Here is a 22,735-nt window from a genome sequence, read left to right as displayed (position 1 = left end):
CTTTTTGCTGTCCACGGAATATATTACTTTTTCTTAAGGAATTAGGCCGTTAAACCAACCAATTCGTGATATTGGTATAAAAATGAAGTAGCAAATTTTTTATTCTTTTTCTCCGTTGTCAAAATAATAACACTTTTATGATTTGAAAAATTTAGCACATTTTTATAATTTGGGGACTAGTGCCTACATATTTAATATTTAACTCCATTTTAGTATAAAATAAGACGAAATAAACAATAAAGGCAAAACAAAAAATCTATACTAGTTTTGGATACCACTATTTTAAAGAGATTCCAATTTTGGTAGTAATTAAATCTAAAGTCCCTAAAATTGGCAGCAATTAGTGTGTCCGTATTCCCCCATCCAAGCAATTTTCCAGTTCGCGAAACAAAAAACTGGAAGCGTTCCCCCATTGCTTACGCTTTGTTAATATACCCTTCTGGCAAAATTTTAATTAACTTTACTCACTTCGAACTCTCCACTGTGCGTTTTCCAATCTCATCAACCCCTGAGTTTACACACTGAAAATAAGTGTTTACTTTTAAAGATCGCTTCATTGTTGATATTCCTATAAATTACATGATATATATATTTGTTCTTAGCGTAAAAAAAACGCCATCTTCTATTCCCATGTAAGGCAGTTTTAAAACTGAAAATATTGTACTTCTACATTACTTTAAAACTATTTTTAATGTTAGTGATCCCATATCAAGACCACGTATTTTTGCCTGTGTGCGATCGCTTCCATTTTAAGCTGGTAAGTACAACAAAGTGAAGCTCGCCCAACTAGACAAAAGGTAAAAGGGGTTTTTGGGGAAAGGGAGGAGCCGAAAGGAAGTTGAGAAGTGGGGAGAATGAGAATTTACCTTTCATGCAGCTGACGTCGCTGTTTTCCTTTTGGAGTTTTTGTTTTGCGCATGCGCCCGGTTTCCATGAATTCCAAGCGAAGATCGCGGAAGAAGAAGAGCTGGAAGCTGCCCCTCTCGCTCTTCGCCGTCTCCCTCCCACTCGCTGGTCTTATGTACACAAGAACCAGTTGGAACCGAAAGCAAAAGTTCTATTATTATGTCTTGGTCTGGCTCTCCCTCTTTCTCTGTCTCGCTCTCAGTGTGGGAATTCGCATGTGTGGAGAACGCGAATTTATAATTCGCAAAACAAAGCTTGCGTGTGATTCATTTCGCCGATCGCTGTCGCTGTTTCTGTTGTTGTTGTTGTTGCTGCTGCTGATGTTTCTCCCGATCGCTCTCTCGCTCTCCGAGAGCTTTTTCAGCATATTTCAGAGCACGCACACACACGCGACGCCGAACGCATTGGCGATTTATTTATTTTTATTTTTTCCTCTAATTCTTTTGTACTTATACCCATGTTACTCTCCCTCCATTCTCTGCTATTTCCTCTTCCCGATTTTCACACACACTGAACTTCTTGCACAATCGTCGCACGCGCGCAACAAGCGAAAGCTCTCGGAAACAGAACAACAACTATAAATTGCAATTCCTACTATACACACACACTCACACCGCGTATATACACATATGTACTGGGGTTCCACTGGGCACTCTGTGTTGTTGTTTTTCCGTTTGCCTCCGCTAATTTCGCCTTGTTTTCGCCTTTGCTCCAATTCTGTGACACAACGCTATCTTCCCACTTTGTGTTAATTTTTATACAAAATTGCACATCGAAATCGTGGGCCTGGGGAGGGGGGAGGGACGGTGAGCAGACGAAAGGGGAAGCGAAAACACACTCCCGTTATGGACGCATCGGAAATATTAAATATATACACACACAATAAACGCTACAGCCAGAGCCAGAGTTCTTCTTTCGCTTTTGTTTACTTTCACTCTCACTTTCCTGGCTGTCGCTTTCTTTTGGCTATTGTTTATTCGCTGGCTTCACTTTTTCGGGAAAAACTATTCCGCGCACAACGCGAAAATTAGGTCTGTAGGCCACATCGAACGGGAACACACAGTAAAAAGTTGTTGGCGTAGGTAGAAGAAGACCGAAAGCCCTCGCGCACTCACACACGCACGCGGGCTCCGTCGGGATAGTGTTGGATCTCCGGAGAGCGGGGCCAAGGACAGAGAGGCAGCATTCTTGGCCTTTAAAAAACGTTTGAAGAACAAGGACGGCAATCATATGAAAAGCGGAAAGCTTTCAGCTAAAGCACTCACATGTACGCGACCGAGGGCCCAGCTTTCGCGGGCGACATCTGGCGGCTGGAATCGGAAAGCTATCGATAACACGTCAATTCGAACCTTTGGCGCGTACTGCAACGAAGCGGAACTTATCCAAATGATAGGCCAATTTGCTATAATTATCAAGGAAAACCCCTCTCAATAGGGTGAAATGCGCAGATCGCACCTCCAACTTACACTGATTATCATACTTTGGGAACAAAAATTATTAGACTTCTGATCATAAAAATACTCTATAAAATTAAAAAAAAAAGAGTAACAAAATATCTATAACGTCATTGAGGAGAAAGGTTATTTATAAACGTATGCATTTTAAAGTTTTTTCTGAGATTGAATAAATTATTTTCAAACTACCAAAGATTGCCAAATTATTTACTTTCAGAAACCCATAGAAGCTCATACCTAGATTATAATTAAGATGATATTCTTGAACCTTTTTAAACCTTAAAGTCAAAAATATAACACATTTTTCACGAAACTGATTAAGTTCAATTCGCTAGTTCTTTATGCCAAATAATACTTTAGGTCAAAATGCGCTAAATGGTGCCTTTACACGTAAGATTGTATAATTTTTCCCAAAAGCAAATAAAATTCAATCTTTAATCGAATTTAAAGGTGGCAAAAAGAGTTTAAGGTCTCGTAAATTATCAGAATGTTCCTACAAAAATGAAGATTACTAGGTTAAATCAGCATCATTAAATTTAAATCACGTACATTTTCATATTTCAATGACCGCAACCGCGTTTTAAATTTTTTTTTAACCTAAATAATCTTTACAGATGACTATTTTTTGTACTCATAAATAGTGATTTATGCCTTAATTTTCACGAGTCATCTAGATAGTAATTACAATGGAATTTTGTGTAGAAGGTAGGGATAGTTTTTCGAAAAAAAAAATACTTGCCGCCGACTTCCCGGAAGTGCCCGGTAAAATGTACTTTTTTAGATCAAATACTTAGCTTTTATTATATTTTAGTCTAATTTCAAACCCATTTTCGGTTTAAAATCCGACAGCCTAAAATGTGGGTTTTGAAAAAAAAATATGCATCAAAAGTAATAAAAGCTGTTACTTGGATTTTGGTTCCTTTTTTGGCGTTGCGAACACTTAAAGCTAGAATCCATTACAAGCTTGTGGGAGTGGAGATAACGCGCTGGTTGATGATTACCTGTTCTGGGATACAGATCGGAATAAAAACACTTACAAGTTGCCAAAATTTCACATTGCATTTATTTTGTTTCTTGTTATCAGTTTTTTGTTAAATTTCATTTGTTTTTTGTCGTTTTCTTTTATAGTTTCACAAAACTTACACACGTACATTACATAGAAAATTACAAACCTATCTGAAAATTGATTTACATTATAGTTGGATCATATTGTGTATACATATATTTCATATATTATGTTAATAATTTCATTTAAAAATACATAATACATAAATACGCCTTTGTTGCTGTTTTCATATTGTTACAATAATTATTAGTTACTTTATACTTTAGCTAATTTGTTTTGCTTTTTTAAAAACCATAGATTACACTTTATCCCTAGATATATATGTAGTATATATCGATTTATTAGCTGCTTGGCTGGCATACATTTTCCTTTCGTTTCCCTACTGTTCACTTCCTTGCCTTCGTTTGTTCTACTTTTGAATTGCATAGTTGCAGCCAATCTCTAAAGGTTCCAGATTTTCTCAATATTCTCTCTCTAAAATTTCCATTCATTTCCGTATTCTTCGTTTTGAGTGTGTATAGCACCTTTGTATCACTTTGCATTAGCTCTAATTTAATTTCCTTTAAAAAAGACTTTATCTTCCAAAGACAAAGACGTGTGAGTAAAAACTAGCTACTAGCTAAAATATACATATGTATAGTATATAAATCTATAATTATATTCGTACTAATAGTGTTTCCATATTTGTTTGCACTTAACACTCTAGGTTCAGTTAGTACTAGGTTCATCTGTTCATCATTTTCTAAGTTGTCTGTTATTCTGGATCATGCCTCGCCCTACCGCTAAGTATATCTCGGTTAAAATTTCATTAAAATGGTCTTCACGCCCAACAAGTTCCGCACACTGTCGTTGTATTTGATGAGCACAACCTTCGAGGAGCTGAACATGTTCAACTTTTCGCCGGCGCACAGCAGCTGCAGGCAGGTGGCCTTCTCCAGGAAATCGTCGATCTTGAACTCCCGGAGCAGGTGCTTCTGACTGCTGGCCAACGCATTGCTATTGCTCGGACAGAGCTGTGGAGAGAGAACAAGAATGCATTAAAATTTGAGAAATATAACTATATAATTTGGGTATTTGAGTACCACTATTCACTTAAACTCACCTTGTTGAGCAACGTATCCTTGGATTTAACTTTAAGTAAATTGCACAAGTCGTTGAGTAGTACCCATTTATCACTGCCCTCGTCTTTGAGCAAGTACAGTGGTGGCAAGGGCACATCGGCCTCTTCAAATTCAAAAATATCACCATTCAATTCACTATCCATTGTCTCGATGTCCGTCTGATCGTCGCCTAGCCTACTCCTACTAATCCTACCCGCGTCGGTTTCCCCTTCTGTCTCGGCATCCACTTCCTTCTTCACTTCATTCTTGACATTCACAACGCTTGTTACTAAATTATTTTCAACATTAGCATTTAGCTCGTCGTTGTTCTTATTGTTATTGCTATCCTCGTCGGTTCCTGGTTCCAGTTTAACCATCGTTGTTGTCGCTGTCGCAGTCGCTGATCCAGTCTTTGTTGCACTCGTCTCCCCGTTCTGCTTGATCGTTTTCACCCGCTCCTGGTCCAGATCCTCCGGCTCCTGCTCCTCCTTTTTGGCGGGTAACAGGTCGTTGCCGTTGGCACTCGAGTTCCTGGTGCTGTGGCTAATCCTCTGCTGCTTGGCCTCCTTCCTTTCTCTACGTAGAGCTCTGCTCATATCACAAGCTGTATTCGGTACATTATCGAATATATCATAACCATACTCCTTAGCATCTGCAAGAGAATAATTTATGGATAAGTAAGTGGCTTGATGTGTTGATTAGGTGATGGTGCAGTAGCTTGGATTAATTATATATTTTCTGAGGGTTTTAGTATTTCTTTTTAACTTAATGTAACCAAGCAGGGAGCGTTAACACCACCTATAACCAACCCGGAATAAGTTACTTTCTTGGAGAGGCACAGAAATGGTTTGAAAATAAAACTTCGACTGGGTGTAAATGCTTAAGTAACCAACTGCTGCGCAAGGATCTCTAGAATCTGCATTTATAGTTTTCAAGATCTCAACGATCAAACGGCTTAATCGACTCGGTACAAAGGTACCATAGTAAAGGTAGAGTACAATATCCAGATATTTTTGTTATTCAATATATTATCTTCTAAGTTGATGTATTATATTTAATATTTTATAATTATACTACATAAACCAAATTAAACTTAAACCTTAAAAAAACGAAAACATTGGATTGGAACATAACATCTACATTACTGAATGGAAAAACCTACTTCTTTTTAGCTATGTTGTTTTCCCTTGTCGTAAGTTTCTTTTTTTCCACTCACCAAATATCTCCCAAGGCCCATGGAACCGCATCGGCTTTATGTCAGCGGCGGCACTTTGTGCATCGCTGAGATGAGCGCGCAGAATGCCACGCATCAACTTGCTTGAAGCTAACATTAGCGGGGTTTGACCTACAAGAAAAGTGGGTGAGAAACACTCCAAGATGTTACCCAACCGAACCAACCTGAGTACGTTGCCAGCAACGGATCGGCGCCATAGGAGAGCAGCAGTCGCACCACCTCCTCGTGGTCGTTCTCGATGGCTCCGTGCAGCGGCCTAATTCCAGACTGAGCCGCCTCCGAGTGATTGGCTCCAAACTGCAGCAGGATCCTGGCGATCTCCAGCCATCCCTGGGTGCACGCCTCGTGCAGGGGAGTGTAGCCGGCATTGTCCTTCTGATCCGGATTCATGTTCAGATGATCCAGGCAGTAGACCACCACATCGATCAAACCCTGGCGGGCAGCCTTGTGCATGGTGCTCTGACCCACTCCCTTGTTGAGCACCCACTTCTGGATCTCCCGACAGACATCATTCGCGGTCTTGACCTTCGGAGGCAGGTGGGAACTGCCTGCAATGGTGCTATCCGTGTCATCCAATCGCTCATCCGCCGCACTCTGATTGTGTTCCAAAAGGTGTTGGGTCAACTGGCTGGAAGATTGGCTCTGGGTGTGGTTTTGGCTGTGATTCTGACTGGGATTCTGGGTCACAGTTGGTCGCTTCTTCTTGCGTATGTAATCGAAACCCGAGCTGCCCTTTCTGCAGCGATACTTCCGCTTGTGCGGACACTGGGGAGCCAATGCAGACTTGTCCTCCATCAGAGATCTCCTGGCCAACTTGTTGTCATTGGCACTGGCAATGGTGTTCATTTGCTGCAGAAACTCCTCGTATTTCTGGTAGCTAATAGCATCGCCTGCATCCGCCTCCTGGGCGCATTCTGGCGGAGCCGAGGCCGGTCGTTCGGGACCGACGAAAATCTCACGGATGATTTCCCGGTGCTTCTGCAGCTTGCTTTCCGTGCGGGTTTTGCTCTGCAGCACTTTGGTATCGAAGATGCTAAAGTGCCGCTTGCTGAGATCATCCAGCGACTGGTTGTCCGTGGCTTCCTGCTGGGGTTGCTCGTACAGCGAAGTGGAGGCCGAAGTCTGCGAGGTTTCACTGTGGATCTGAAGGTTGGTGGAGGCGGGAGCCGAGACTGAGATCTTTCTTTGAGTACCAGCCGTACTGCCATTTGTCACTCTCAAATGGAGCACATCAATTATGGATTTCGGTGTGGAATCCTGCTTACTGGCTGCCTTGGTCTTGGGTCTATTCCTCTTAAAACAGGACAGCTCCTGGCCGAGATCACGGCGTTCCAAGTCCGGCAGCGAGGCAGCCACTTTGTTGAGTTTATTAATCGAGATCAGGCGGTGCGGAATTTTTAAAGCCAACTTGTAGCGATACTCTTCGAGGTACATTTGCTGCTGAGGCGATGTCTTCGCTGGCTTTCCGGGACTGCTGCCCACCTTGGTGCCCTTCAGCTTGGCGTTCCTCCCATTCAGTGGTCCCAAATCCGAGTTGAGACCACGCTTGTTTCTCAAACGCGTGACCATCATCTCCTTTTTGCTGTCCACCACCTTGCGAACATATTTCCTCTTGATTTTGGTGGTGGAGTTCCTTATGATCTTGTCATTGCGAAGAACCTTGCTGTTGGCCAACTGGAGCTCGAGTTCCTTGCGGTGTTTGGAGCGGGTCATGGTGTTCAGCTTGTGGGCAATGCGTTTTTTGAGGGTGGTCCCTGGTCGCCTGCCCACTCGCTTCTCCTTCTTCTTGTTCTGTTCCCCTTCGTCGTCCTCCTCAGGCTCTTCATCCTCCTCCTCCTCCTCCTCCTGATCGTCCTCGTCTTCATCCTCATCTTCCTCGGGGCTTTCCGAGGAGCTGCTCTCCTGACTTTCCTGCTTAGGATTCTCCTCACTTTTGGATTTTTTTTGGGTGGAAGCTTCGAGTTGTTTCTTGGCGCTTTTGCTTATAGAGGTATTATTGCTGGCCTTGTTATTGGGGGTCTTCACCTCCTTTTTTACCTCCTTTTTTGTGGATGTGGCTTTCCTTTTACTTTCCTCGCTGGAGGTTTGACTGCGGCTAAGCCTCTGCTTGACTTTCTCCTGCTCTTCGTCGCTGCTCTGCTGGATGCTGGCTCCTTCCGGAGATCTTTGTCGTGCTCTCCCCTTCCGCAACAGAGGTTTCTTCTGCCGTGCGGAGTTACGCTTGTGAAGCTCCGTGGTGTCGCTCTCCGAAGAACTACTTTGCCCCTGCTTGGGAGCCAAGCGAGCGGCAATCCTTTTCTCCTGCTGCAGACGCTTCTTCTCCCTCTCCACTTTGCTGAGCTTCTTTTGGCCACTGCCATTGCCCAAAGACGAAGAGATTCCGTTAGTAGTTGTGGTTAACTGCGTGGTGGCCGATTCGGCATCTCCTCCAGCAGGGGCCACTGGTGGCAGAGGTTGCCTCTTGAGAATGCGCGCCACTGGCAGGTCATCTTCACTGAGTTCCAGCTTGATACCGGTGCTGACTGGTAGCGCAGGGGGCACCACTACCTTGGTGAGCAATTGCTCGACGAGATTATTGCACGTACTGCCCCAGTCCATCAGGTTACCCAAACTGAGTTCGTCCTCTAGACCCAAATCGGCCGCCTTAGGTGGCGCGGGCTCCAACTTAATTTGGATGTGATTTGTGACCTGATTAGGTGGCGTCCTGGGTGGTGAGATTGTACTGGAAGCATTGGTGGTGGAGGTGACCAGCACAGGTGGCGTGAATGTAAAACCCTTGAGCTCGGCCTTGGTGCGAATCCTAGGTTCCACCTTGGGCATTGGATTGGCGGAAGTGGATGATTCTGGCACGCCCACGGGTTGCATTTCCCTTTCCCGCTTGGCGGCCAACGCCTGCTCATTGACAGCAATCACTGGAACTGGAGCTACAACAACCACAGATGTGGGAGCAGCAATTACCGGCGCTGCCGCGACTAGAGATCCTGATGACTCCGCATCCAGCCTTGCCTGTTTGGCCGCGGCTTGGTTATACTCCTGCAGATGTCTCTTCCTACCCAGGTAGTTGGGGTTGCTGCTGTTGTGGGGACTCGGCGAAGGGGTGGGCATCAGCTCCACCGGGGGCTTGTTCACCTGGACAATACTCGTTTCCGGCGGCAGCTGCTGCTGACGCTTGGCAAATGGATTGGTTTCCACCACACTAGGACGCATCTGCTGAAGGGTTTTGATCACCAGGGCCGGTGCTGCCGCTACCGGAGGAACTGAAACCGTGGGTGGAAGAGGGGCTGCTGCCGGTAGAGCCGGTGCCTGTCGTATCACAGCTGTAGGCGCCGGACTCGTGGGCGCTCCGCTTCTGGTTGCCGCCGAAAAGTTGGGTGTGATGTCGAACCGGGGCAGTCCCAAACCACCACTCAAGCCTGCTTGTGGCAGCTTGTTATCCGTGCTGGGTCTCTGGTACTTGTACTCCGTGGAATCCGCAGTCTGCTTGACCGTTCGCATTGATAGATCCAATGGTGAATGGATAGCCGGCGGTGGCGGATGTGGAGCAGACGTAACCACTGGAGGAGTGTGTGCAGCACCCTGTTGGATCACTCTACTTGGTGCGGGATGGTTCCTCGCTGGCGGATCCATATTAAGAGTTTTCTTGATGATCTGCAGATTGAGTTCCTGTTCGCTTGCCGTGTTTCTTTTCAACATATCGTTGATCAAAGCACGGTAGTTGGGTTTAGTTACAGTTGGCGGTTTCTTGGCGGGATTGGATTGACTCTGGCTTTGGCTCTGCACCTGGGATTGACTTCCTGGTTGGTAGCAAATATCCGGTCCGTGAGGATAAACCTGCAGGGTACTAGAGGCATTGCTAGAGGATGAGGCGGGTTGCTGACTGTTGGCGGGCGCTGGAGCAGGTTGGCTTATGTGCGGAGGGATGCCGGGACCCAGTGCCGTACCAGGACCCACAATCGTTCCCGGTGCTCCGGCAGGCGGCGGTGCTGGTGCTGGCGTGGGAGAGGCCACTGCTCCCGCCGCTGGCGATGGAGTTCCCTGAAGGTAATAATTTGTATAGGGAGTAGAGCTAGCCGCTCCCACTCCGCCGGCATGTTGCTGCTGTATCAGCTTTCCATACTTGGTTGGATATCCATGGGGTGCTGGCACAGTGGCTATAGCCGGCGAGGAATCCCTTTCCCTGCTCTCCACGTTGTACGGATTGTGATAGAGCGAGGATCTCGTGGGTTGGGGCAAACTGCCGGTAAGAGCGTGCTCTGGGTCCATCTTCACATAACTAGAGGTGGCGGTTTGGGGAGCAGGCGGAGCCGGTTTGGAGTTCTTCACCGGCTGCTGGTTGTAGTAACCAGTGCGGCCATAGGCTGCTCCACTGCCAGCTCCCACACCAGCCGCTGACCCTCCCCTGGGATATTCCAAACTGGGTCCAGGAGTTTCCCTCACGTACTTCTCGATTGCATTATGCACGGTGGTTTGGAACTTTTCCGTACTAAACGTCGGCATCGGGATGTACAGGCTCTGGTGGTGCGATGTGGATGTGGGCGTACCCGTCGAATTTGGCGTGGCCCCAGCACTCCTCTGCTCCGGCGGAGTTTCGTAGTGCGGCGGACACTTCCTTCCGTAGTTGGGGCTCGGTTGCTGGTGCTCGTTGCTAGGATTAATAGGATTAACCACATGTTCGAGTTCGTAGTGGCGGACGGTTGATGAGTTGGCGGACGAGCTGGAGCTGGGAGGCGGTGGCTGTGGCTGCGAGGAGCTGGCTGGTGGTGCGTAGGTCACCACCTTGGAGGCGGCAGGTACTGAGGAGTACTTGATGTCCTCGCTGTAGTATCGCTGACTGTTTGGCAGGGGTCCCGGAATGGGTCTCGATCCCGCCAAGGGGCCTCCTGGCTTTCCATACGCATACCTGGACGGCTGCTGGTGATGCATCTGCTCATCCGGTGGCGGCCAGTAGGCAGTGCTACCTGTTGAATACAGACCGGGATTCCCATGCTGCCGCAAACCGGTCGCCGAAGCTGGAGCCGGAACAGCTTGGCTTTTGTAGCTCCAACTGGGATGTGGATCGGGCATCTTCTTCAGCGCCAAGTTTTGGTTCGAGGTGTAGTACTGCATATGCGGATCGCTGCCACCGGGACCAGAGGCACCTGATCCTTGTGCCGGAGGATGCGGATGCGGAGGTGGGGGCAAGCCAGGCTGACTACTTCTGCTCAAGTACATCCCAGGCCGGGATCGCTGATCCTCGGCCAAGGTCGTGGTGTGATGCTGCGGATGGTGATTACCATAGCTGGCGGAGGAGGAACTGCCCACTGCTGTGGAGCTCGTGGGATGGTGGTGGAGCTGCTGGTAGTGATGTGGGTGCGGCTGTTGGTGGATCTGCTGCGGTGGTGGTGGTTGCTGCTGCTGCTGAGGAGGCGGTGGGTGATGTTGGTGGATCGGTTGCTGTGGGTGGTGCGCTGGTTGGTGATGCGCAGGCTGGTGATGTGGGTGCGTTGGGTGGTGCTGCATCGGCGGATGCGGCTGATGATGTGTCTGATATTCGTGATGTCGGTTGGGTTCCATGGTGGCGATCTGGAATAAAGTTGAAACAACTAATTAATAATTGCAAAATAAGTGTACACTTAATCTAGAGGTATATATAATTATGTCGCTTATAATAACAGTGTTAAACATTTCATAATAGGTATTTGATAATTTAAAGTATGTAGTTCAAATGAAATGCATAAAAAACCACAAATTGTGTTCATTTGGTTAATTTTAAATTATTTCGGTCACAAAAATACAAAATAGAGAAACAGATATTGCATGCCAAAAACAAAACCTTTTAAACCATAATTTCGATCTGATTATAAATCTAACAAGTTTTTAGAAATGATGAATTAATAGAATAAAAACGATCTAAAACGATTAAAAAAAAATTAGGTGCAGTATATAATAAACAGAATACAACAGCATTGAAAACTATAAGAACTTTATTTCAATTTTTTTATTTATTTGTCATATTCTTTACTTTAATATCCTTTTTAAGCTTTCGATCTCAAAGTCACCAGTTGACTGTTTGCTGAATTGATTCAAGCACTTAGCTTAGCCCATTTCGAGAACAATAAAAGAGCATTCAAACAAGTACGTATATCATTCAGGAAATATGCCAAAGTCAAAGTTTAATCTTCTAGGGGTTTTGTTTGTCATTTTTCACAGTATTTATAGTGGCTATAAAAGTTGAAGTCGACAAGATACTCGTTCTAATATGTACAGATTCCACAGCATGATGATGAAATGGCTAAGAACAAATAAACTTAAAAATGCTGTTTGCCTTTTACAAAATAACTCGTGGGAGAAGGAGAGATAATAGGGGAAGGGAGAGTGGGCGAGAGGGAAATGCAAACAGTTCAACGACTTTCTAAAGAACGTGCACGAAAATAAACCGACTTTCCAATGAACCGAGCACAGCACAAAATGCCCCAAAATGATTCATTTATGGCGAAACTAAGAGAAATTGGACACAAATTTGGATTTGGATTAACTCAGAAGTATTCGAATACTTAAATGTACTTTATAGAAATGATTCTATATTCTACACATATTTGTAAATATTCCAAATTTAAGCCAATTTAATGAGGCACACCTTCCAGTTATATTTTGCCATCTTAGGCTCAACCCAATCAATTGTGATTTTAAGTTGTCTGCCCATAATTAAAATTAAAATTGCTGCAGGCCATAAAAAAGTGACAGATAAGACGTCTCAGGTTCTCTTGCAGTTCGTCGGCTCGTGTTCAGGGCGAAATTTCGAATTTCAACCATATGCTTGAGCGATAAGGCCGCCCGTGGATCTACCCCTCCGAGTTCATTCGCGTTTTTCAATTTTCGTGAACTGTGCCCAGGCAACAGTGGAAATTCCTCATCAACCCGAAGCACTCAATTCACTTTGAGCACCTCGAACGTGTTATCAATTCTGGGGGATTACTAACGGCCGACCGACCCCAAAACTAACACCCCACTCACGTGTTGCCTGATTAACAAGTACATAAACAAATAGAGAGATAGTGGCTAGAACAACCATTTATTCGAAATCATGGCTGAGATAAAAACATTAGCGTGAATAAGCGAAATCCCGAGCTACGGGAGAGGCCGCCACAATCACACGTCTATTATAAACAAAAACAAATACTAAAATAAAAATAGAAGACAACAAATAGTTAGCAGAGACAAAAAAAGAAATCTTTTTCGATTTGCGCACACAAAGCTGACGGAGCCCGTCAAAAGTTATTTAACGAAATTGGTTTCTGTTGTTGTGCTGTGGGCGTGTTCGACATTGTTAATTGTCATTTTCTATATGTAGTGAATACCTAAAACTTGTGTGTACATCTGTATCCATTCAAGTTGGCCGGAGCTGTTAATTTGTTTAGGGCAGCATAAGCTACAGCCATAAATAATCGAATGGCCTGTTTTAAACGATTCTAAAATGGTGCAAAATGGATTGATTCTCTTTTTGATAATTACCAGTTTTAATTGGTTTGTTAGCGCATGGGCAGGTATGAAAAACGATATCAACTGCAGGTTAAATACATTTTTAAATACCATTAAATGGATTGACATTAATTCGTTTATTAACGTCAGGCGATTTTTTGGTTGTAAAATGGTTTATGTTTGGTGTCTTAAATAATTAAATTGTCTTAAATTATTAAATAAATAATAAGAATTGATTCTTAATAAATTGATATTTTAAATAAATTAACTTAGGGACGTGCTAATTCTTAAAACCACTCAAATACGTTTTTAATTCATTTAATGTCAAGCCGTGTACTGTTCAGAATCTGCTGTATGCCTGATGTTTGAAACATTAAACATTGTTTACATCATCATCGAGAAGAACCCATTGTCAATTTAAACAACCCCCAACCATCCCAACGAACTCAAGGCCCAAATAACCGAACGCATCGAGGCCAAGCAAAACAAGGAGGTCAATGCAAACAGAAAGTAAGGAATTGAAAACTGTCCGTTCAAGAAAATAAATAAAAAGAACACCTTTTTAAAGGATAAGAAAAAGTCAACGCTTTTTGCCAAATGTAATATACAAATAAACTCATTTCAAGTTTAAAGTGACCTTTTTCTTCTAAAACTCTATTTATTAAAATAAGGATGACTATTTTTACGAGTTATAAAATATAAACAAACGAAATCTCTACATTATTAACTTTAAAGTCGTGTTTTTTGTCTTTTATTTGTTTGTTTTGTTTTAATGCACTGGAAATATTAGAAACAAGTTTAGAACAAAATCGATTTATTGTTACTATAAAAAAAGTGATTACCAGCTTAGGCACATAAATAATATATTTAAATTAGTTCCGCTAGTTTTCGCAATTGGTTTTTGAAGGTTAGCATATTTGATTAAAAGTTCCTTTCGATTTCCCCGAGTGAATGAACTTGGTAGCTCATTAAAAAGCCACAATCTATCCTAATCAACTCCGAGCTTTCCCCTTCGTGTTTAGGCAAACATTTCACTTCATTCGCGTTTTCCTTATCTTCTCTCCCTCTGCTGTTTATTTTCCTTTTGCCTTTGTTTTGAGTACATATTTGCAATTCAAAATTTAAATTTTTACAGCCGGGCTGTGTTTGGAAATAAAAAGATACAAAAAACAGAGGAGGCGGTGAAAAATTCCCTCGGCTTGGCCTTGGCTTAAAACAAACAAACTCAAGTTTGGAGTGTTCGAAGGAGACAGTGCCGAAAACAAAAACAAGTCGACACAATAGCAAACATTGCGGCTGGTTTTGTTTTAGCTCTTTTTTAGCATTTAATTTGGCATTTGTTGAGCCTGTTGCCGTTGGAATTCGGTTTTGGTATTGGTTTTGCTGCAGCTGTATGTATGTAGATGGTTTAATGCCTCTGTTTTTTATTGTTGCTGCTGTTGCCTACGCCGCGCGCTTTGTTTTATAATTTCACATTTCGCAAAAGTTCGTTGTGCTCTTACGTCGGCTTCTCTTTCTCGCATTTCTCGTTCGAATTTAGCGTTTTTCATTTCATTTGAGTGGGGCACACATGTATCTGTATCTGTGCGTTGTTCAACTGTGTGCACTGCCGTCCGGTGTATTTATATCATTTGCAATAACAAAATAAAAATGCGTCACAATTTATTTGCACTTTTTCCGCCGCTCGTTCGTATCAGACCCTCACGAACGCCCCGAACGTACAGAAAGCATTATAGCCTTGACCTCTACAATCTACAAACTGTGGCCACGGGCTAACGTTCTCCCCGAATTCGTTCTTTTTTTTGCTTTATTATGCATCTGTATGTATTTAATTTATTCGGCTGTGCCCGCCATTGAGACTTTGTACTGTGCCGTACATTTCGGGTGGAAAACATACAAATCTGTACAAGTTGTAGTGGAAATTAGCTTAAGACTTTGGATAAACTCCTAGTTTTTTATTAATCTTGTACGGACATTTGGCATTTAGGTACTCGAGTTGTGTAGTAAGTATTTCTGGCTTCTTTTTCAAATCGCGATAACGTTTTCGCGGAGTTTAATCTACTTTTATGCATTGTACATACACACAGCACAATACATGAACCCATGTCTTCCGTAATATTTCTGGGGTTATAAAGATTGTTAAATATACTTATACAACATCAAAGCTACATACTTAAACTGTGTAAATGCAATTTGAAATTTTTATAGTAGTCTGAATATTTAAATAAACATGCATTTCTTGAAGTTAGATTTAACTTGTATGTATTATGTAGAAACTACTAGTACAAGCAAAACTAATATTTAGCATGATCTAATCGGCACATAAAAAATAAGTATAATCAAAACAAGGCCGTTTAACATTATACTTTTATTATAACCTACTTAAAATTGCATTTATTCTTGAACTGTAATTTAATTACCTGGCGCATATCTATTTTCTGTCTCTTATTTTGAAGCTACAGAAATTAAAATATGGAAATTTGTGGAGCAAATTAAAATGTAATTTTCTAAAGCCAGACTTCACAAACAGTTCTCAGATGCACACATTTACCTTGATTTCAAAAGAATTAATGGGAACTCACACTCCTAGCAGATGAAATTAGAATTTATTGCCTTTAAGAAACGTTTCCAGCTTATTCAGTTGAAATTTCTCTAGACTAAATAAATACTGTACTGTAAAAGCCCAGATATATTATTAACTTTACTAATATATTATTTACTTTTACTAACATATTATTTTTATAAAACCTGTTTTAGCCAGAAAATGGTTCTTTAAAATTCAATTGAATTGAAATGAATTTAATAAATACGTAAAATAAAAACACAAAATAATTAATAATGAACTATATATTAATCAACGGTATTCATCTTCAATGCCTGCCTATTAAATATACTTAATAAACAGAACCTGCATATTTGCTCATTCATTAATATCACAGAATACACTCGATTAAACAAAATGGGATTGTATTCACTGTGGCATTCGAAGGTTTTTCAACACAGGGGCTCACCGTGAATACCGAATAGAAGTTTTGTTCAAATGTGTTTGCATATAAAGATGAAAAGTTGGGGCGTTGAGATACTTTTGTGTGAGCTGAAAGAGAATGAAAACGAGTGCCAAAAATCGAGCAGATGATCGCCCAAATGATTATGATAATGATGGCAGAGAACCCATGATCATTGAGATCTTTTCTCCGCGCTATTGTTGTTGTGGACGTTGTTTTTGTACGCCTTTGGGGGCCAACAACGCACACATACATTAGTGAGTGAATCGCTGTTGTATCTGTGTCTGTTTGTGTACTCTTTTTTGTATCTGTATCTCGAAGTGCTCTTGTATTTGTATCTATAGAACTTATGTCGCCGCCGCAAAAAATGTTGTAATACACATAAAACGCGGGGCGAGACAAGGACGGAGCGACCCGCTGACGTGGCACTATCTCCCTCGCACCCTCGCTGTTGGCATTAAGATGATGACAAAATCAAATAAACAGAAGCTAAGGAAACAACACCAAGAACAACCATAACAACAACCAAACAACGAGTAAGCGGGACAATTTAAGATAACAACAATGTCAACGACTGCCGCCCCCTCTCTGCCACTCCCCCCCAACCCCCTTCCCCTCTCTTTCTAATGTGCACACGTTTTTCGCGCTCTCTCCCTCCCACTGAACAACAACAACAGAGAGAAGAAGAGGAAGGGCAACAACAACAGCCAGCAGTTGTCGTGCTTCCCTTGTTGTTTTTGTTCATTTCATTTCGATTTATTAGCATTTTTTTGCAGTTGTTGTTGCGTTTTCATTGCCGCAAGTTTCGTTTTATTTTGTTGTAGTACGTACATACGTATGCATGGCTTTTTCATCGTCGCTGTAATTGTTTCATTGTTGCTGGCACTTTTTCATTGCTTTTTGAAGTCAATTTGTCATACAATGATTTAATTGCTGAAAATTATGAGTTTGTGAAATACCAACAGAGGCAGAGGAAAAGCGAAAAGATAACTGAAATTAAGATACAGGAGTGGTGGAGTCAACCAACAGGTAGAGTTAAGCGAAAGCGAAAAATAGTAAACCTTACACCAAAACTGTAAAATAAAAGTGCTATTTGAAGCAAATATTAAAATCAAAGAACAGTTTTTACTGAGTTCATAAGAGCCTCATCGCACTATATTTTATTATTTAAGTGAGTATTAAGATTTTGAAAAATTATAAAACTGAATTTATCCAAAGGAGTAATGCTACTTCAGCACATACTTATACTCAGTGACTCAAAATGATGCTTAAGTATGTCAGACATACATAGGTATGTATAAAAGTCATTCTCCGCTTTCTTTCAGATGTATATCTAAGAATGAATACGTAAAAAGTTTATGACTAACAAGTCCCATACAAACACAACTTAAACATTTTGAGTCATCAATTTTTAAATACATAGCTATATAATTTGCATTTGAATTGACATAACAAAACATTCTGCATAGTGATTATTAAAATAAAAACTTTTTTATTTATTATTTAAAATGCATTTATCAATTAAAACATTCATTGATTACATTAGTTTTGGTTGATTATTTTCACTAAACATTGCATATCTGAAAAGCCCTGTGACTTTAATGACCGCGAGACATAAAGTGTACCTATAATTCACCATAAAATTGGGCACAATTATTCAAATGAAACGTAATAAATTAACCCAAATTTCACACCTAGTACCGGTCCAATTTTCCCATTCGCATTCGATCCAATTTATAAGGTAACAAACAGCACTGCATGAAATTAGATCACGTTAAACGAGTGACACAAATTCCATTTGCATTGCACCGCTCACTCGCATGTTCTGATTATTGTCATTAGTGTTACTTCAGTTCCGTTCTGCTTTCTACTTGACAAACTAATCAGAAAATTATGAAATTGCATGGGAATAGCCACAAACGGCGAAAAAATATAAAATACGACCGGGGCAATGAGATGTCTTTTGTTGAGTGGCATCATGGATTTGTCTTGGGAAACCATGGGACAATTTCTAAATTAAATGGAAAACTGTTTTGGCTCAATTTCAAGTAAGTACATAGGCGAAGTTAACACTAAATTCTAATTAGAACTTAATACTGTTTCCTAAACATGATTTATGAGGAATTTTTTGTAAAGATTTCCTCTGAAAGCTTTAAGCAACACGAAATGCGAGCGTTGATAGTGAATTCATTTACATTTTTATTCATGTAGTATTTCAGATTATCCATGTTTGTTGAGGAATTAATAAATGGAAATATATTGCCTAAATAAAGCCTTCATAAAAAATCAGTTTTAAAAAAGGTGCATTTCCCTTAATTTGTTGTTTGTTTTCATATCCCATTCATTCAACTTTGTAAACGGAGTTTCGCAACTTCAAAATTCATTTCACACTCCAACAGGTGTCATATTGCAAAGAACACAATGTAATCCCAGCAAAATGAGAACAGCACGTTTGACAGGCAATTCGAAACTCTAACGGAAAGTGGCCCAAGTTGAAACCCCAAAACTAAATAAAAATATTTTCCCGTTGAGTCACAACATGGTTTGTGAAATGATTTTGCACACATTGAAAACTTAAAGTTTTGTATCAGAAATCTGAATATGACAGCGAAATGGGGGAAGTTTAAGTGATTTCGTATTTATTTTCCAATTTTGTCTAGTCAGCAAATGAGTTGGTAAAGTGTTAGATACGTGTGTGTATCTATGCGCTCACTAAAAATAAACCGAGTAAACAAAAGCTGGCAAAAAGGGCAGACAAAGTAAATTTATAGTTGCTTTAAAAAAAAGTACACAAAAAAGCGAAGGGAAACTGTGTGGAAAACCATTTCGGAGGCGGAGGTGCAGCCATGTGATAGGTGAAATGAAGCAGCAAATAGAAGGGGTTTCAACTTGAATTTATGAGCACTTCCACGGCCCCCACAAAGTTTTCAGACCGGAGTTCAAAATGATGGGAGTTTAAAGGTGAAAAAGTTCTTATCTCAGTAAATTTCAGTAAGCCGATGAAGCTAGCCATAAAACATTCAGAGTCTCGATGAAATTTTATTGACAAAGGCTGCGTGACTGATGCTGATTTACATTCAAAACACGTTTTAAACTTGCTGGCGTTCTTACACCCGATAAATTCATCCATTTGGTTCTATTTATAGCAAGTACACATTTGTGTTCCAAATTTATTGGGAAATAATTGTGGCTTAATGCCGGAAAGTCGATTTGACGGAACATTGATACCTTTTTAAGTTTTTAATTTCATCAATAATGAAATTACTTGATAGGCTATCAGAGAGATAAGGTTGAAAGTACCAAGACAGTTGACTTTTTGTTCTTCTTATGTGTACCCCAAAAGAACACTTAAAGTATTTAAAGGAGTATATTAAGTTAAAAGCTAAAGCCAAATATTGTTTGACTCGTTTAATTAGAGATCACTGCAAGAGAATGTTGTTTGCTCAGTAACGAAGGTGTCAACATTATTCCCGTGAGTGCCATCCGCTCAAACCATTCCCATCCGATGTAGCCACTTCCACACGAGATACAAAAACCAACAGATATTTCTTCAAAGTTAACGTTATTCATCAGAGCCAACTTACACACACACCACAATCTCGTCTTGTTCTGTTTTCGGTTTTCTCTGCTTGTTTCGAAACAAACCGGTTAAACGCTTTTTGCTCTTAGCAAAGCAACGACGGGGAAAAAAGAACAGCACATAAAACAGAAACCGTTTAAGCGTACAATAGGCGTAGATAGGTAAAGTATAGGGGGCAGAGGGGCGGAATGGGGGCGGGTCAGATTGAATACAACTAATTATCAACCTCGACGAATCGCGCACAGCTGTACAGCGCAAACAGTTCAAACCGCTCCATTCTCGGTTTTCAATTTCCATTGGAAGCCGTTTATCAACGAATCGAATGATGGTCGGTCAAACATTGTAAGGGTTTTTATTGTTTTTGGTGCGTTATCAGCTTCGGTAAACGGTTTCGCCCTACTTCGTTCTACAGATTAGCCAAAAATGAGGAAACGCAATAGCACAACATCGTTACATAGATAAATGCACCCAACGAAAATAGAGGTGGGAACTTGTGAGATATAAAACCATACATTGAACTTTCTAATTACAGGACTGTTTACGTTTTAAATAGGTATTCTTCGACAATCAGTTAATAAATATACCTCTTTTCATTTCGTTTTTTTAATTTTGTATAATTATTGTATAATACTAATATATATAAATTCACATCTCGTTAACGGATAAATTTCTTATTTGAGGCAACATAGCTTTGAATAAATCCATGTCTATGTCTACCTAGTTCTCTGTTCTCTGTATGTTCTGTTTGCCTCGGTTAATTAATGAATCCGCTGTACTATTGCCAAGAGAGAAATAAATAAAACATATATATTTGCTCTAGTATCTGTTTACAAGCTGATAACAAACTCGAACAGAGAAACGTGACTTGGAGCGGGCAGCAAATCCGGGCAAACATAGCCATTGGAAATGCACGATGCATCTGAGTTGCTTAAAATGAAATTCCGTAGAATGTTAAGGTCATAAAACATCCCATGGTGAAACGTATGTCGTGTATCCATGACAGCCAGTTAGTCATATAAATAGTTAAAAAGCAATCGATGGAGTTAAAATGGAGAAACAAGAACAACATGTTGCCAATAAGCATTTTTATGAAAACATACGAAATATACCATTATTGTTCAAAAATGCTTTTCCATGTTTTGTATTTTTGGGAAGTATTTTCCAAAGCATATTTTTTTATCAAAGTATAGGATATGTTGCACAACATGGACGTATCTTTTTGTGGTTAAAGTGTACAACTTTAGTATTTATTTGTTCAACTGTTATTGAATACGTATTTTACATTTACTTCAACGATGGTTTAACGTATCCTCAAGTGACTATGTGAACGATTAGAAGTTTCAATTAATAATGTTGTGTTTTTAAATACTAACAAAAGGACTTCCTGAGTTTATTGTGCTTTTCAATGAATGAAAACGAAAAAGTGATCCAACAACCTCAAATAATCGTTTTCATTGAGCGGTGGCTTTTACCGTTAATTAGATGGCGATTAGCCGAAAACGCCGAAATTCTTTGACGAGCGTGAGAGGCTTTAAAGCAGAGCTTTGTGCAAGAAGAATGGAAAAAAGAAAGATGAGAAGACGAGCAGCTGTTATCAAGAAAGTAACTGTAAAGAAGCCACCTGTAGACATTTCGCATGCTCCAAAAAAGTGAAACATCATGCTATCCTGCTCTGCTGCTCAATTTATCGCTTTTATTTTTTGGTTATGCCAAATAGGACACGGCAACAGCTTAATTAAAGCACGCACTTTAGGAAAACGCATCCGTTCGGTTTTACTCACCTTGAGATGCTTCGGCAATTCGTCTTAGTTTCTCCTTTCTGTTGTGGCCCTTAGTCCCGTTTACAGTTATATATTTAGTGTAAACTGACTGTTGTAATTCCTTGCAGCATTGCTTTTCACTTTACTTCACACACACACATGCAGAGATAGAAATGGGGAGGCGATACACGTACAAAATTTCTCGTGCAGCAACTTTTTCTCTCTTTGCTTTCTTTCTTCTGCTTTATCTTTTTTATTTTGTGTAAACCAGTATTTTGTGCCTTCTTTCACTTGTATGCTTTTTGTTGCTGCTGCTCGTGTTGTTGTTTTATTCAAGAAATTGTTGAATAACGGTTTCTGTTAGCCGCTACGCTTTTGTGTTTGTTGTTGTTGTCTTGAATTTCACTTTGCTTTCGCGTTTCACGCATTGCTGCTGCTTCTTCTTGCCGTCGCTGCCGTGTTGCTCCTTTTTTTGTTGTACTCTACATCTTTTTTTAGCCGTGGGAAACCTGTCCAGCAGCCTTAAAGCCGCTGTTTTTGTTGCTTTTCGTTTTTCGGCTAAACATTTTCATTGCTAAACAACCACTTGAGACTTTTATTTCATAGCTCATTTACTTTTCCGCTAGGTATTTATGAAGATAAAAGCAAGCAAACAGAAACAGCGCAGCAAAAATTCCAAATAAATAAATTATTGTTGTTGCTCAACGTTCATTGCCACACACACACACTCACACACACACACAAAGCCGTACGAACACAGGCAGACAACGAGTCAGACACTCACACAGCCGTATGTACGTATATAATTTTTTGGGGCAGCGTTTTTTGTTGTTTCAAGGCAACTTCATTTCTTGACTCTTTTTCCTCCCCCGAAGGGAAACAAAGAAAATTTCACTTGTCTCGCACACACACACGGCCACAAGCACACACAGACACTGGCCTTTCCCAAAGGAAATATAATTTATAACATTTATTGACACAATTACAAGGTTTTTGCTTCTTTCGCTCGCCGTTGTTGTTGTTGTTGCTGCCGCTTGCTTGCTTTTTTCTTGCTGTTGTTGTTGGCCTACTTTGTGTGTTGTTGTTGTATTTTTCTCTCTTCTTTTTTGTTGCTCCAACTTCTCTCCTTTGCTTGAAAAAATTTCACACGCGCCGTTTCTTTTTTGTCTCTT

At 41.0% G+C, this 22,735-nt stretch overlaps 2 protein-coding genes across 2 annotated transcripts in view; both read right to left on the bottom strand.

Moving 5' to 3' along the window:
• LOC108035907 (nuclear hormone receptor FTZ-F1) overlaps positions 1-1,999 on the bottom strand; it is a 44,497-nt gene extending 42,498 nt beyond the window's left edge. The window contains exon 1 of the mRNA XM_017111673.3: positions 867-1,999. The gene's annotated coding sequence lies outside the window, so the exon portion shown is untranslated. The remainder of the gene's footprint in view (positions 1-866) is intronic.
• A 1,401-nt stretch (positions 2,000-3,400) lies between these two features.
• Positions 3,401-21,889, bottom strand: LOC108035922 (protein piccolo). The gene is made up of 5 exons (XM_017111699.3): positions 21,585-21,889; positions 5,925-11,322; positions 5,743-5,871; positions 4,529-5,178; positions 3,401-4,439 (listed from the first exon to the last, which is right to left on the bottom strand). The coding sequence occupies exons 2-5, from the start codon at positions 11,311-11,313 to the stop codon at positions 4,224-4,226; spliced, it is 6,384 nt and encodes a 2,127-aa protein (XP_016967188.3). The 5' UTR covers positions 11,314-11,322; positions 21,585-21,889; the 3' UTR covers positions 3,401-4,223.
• Positions 21,890-22,735: the final 846 nt, after the last annotated feature.

The sequence above is a fragment of the Drosophila biarmipes genome, chromosome 3L (genome assembly GCF_025231255.1).
Source record: "Drosophila biarmipes strain raj3 chromosome 3L, RU_DBia_V1.1, whole genome shotgun sequence".
Taxonomy (NCBI): Eukaryota; Metazoa; Arthropoda; class Insecta; order Diptera; family Drosophilidae; genus Drosophila; species Drosophila biarmipes.
Note: the sequence above shows the minus strand (reverse complement) of the source record. Positions and strands in the feature narration are given on the sequence as shown.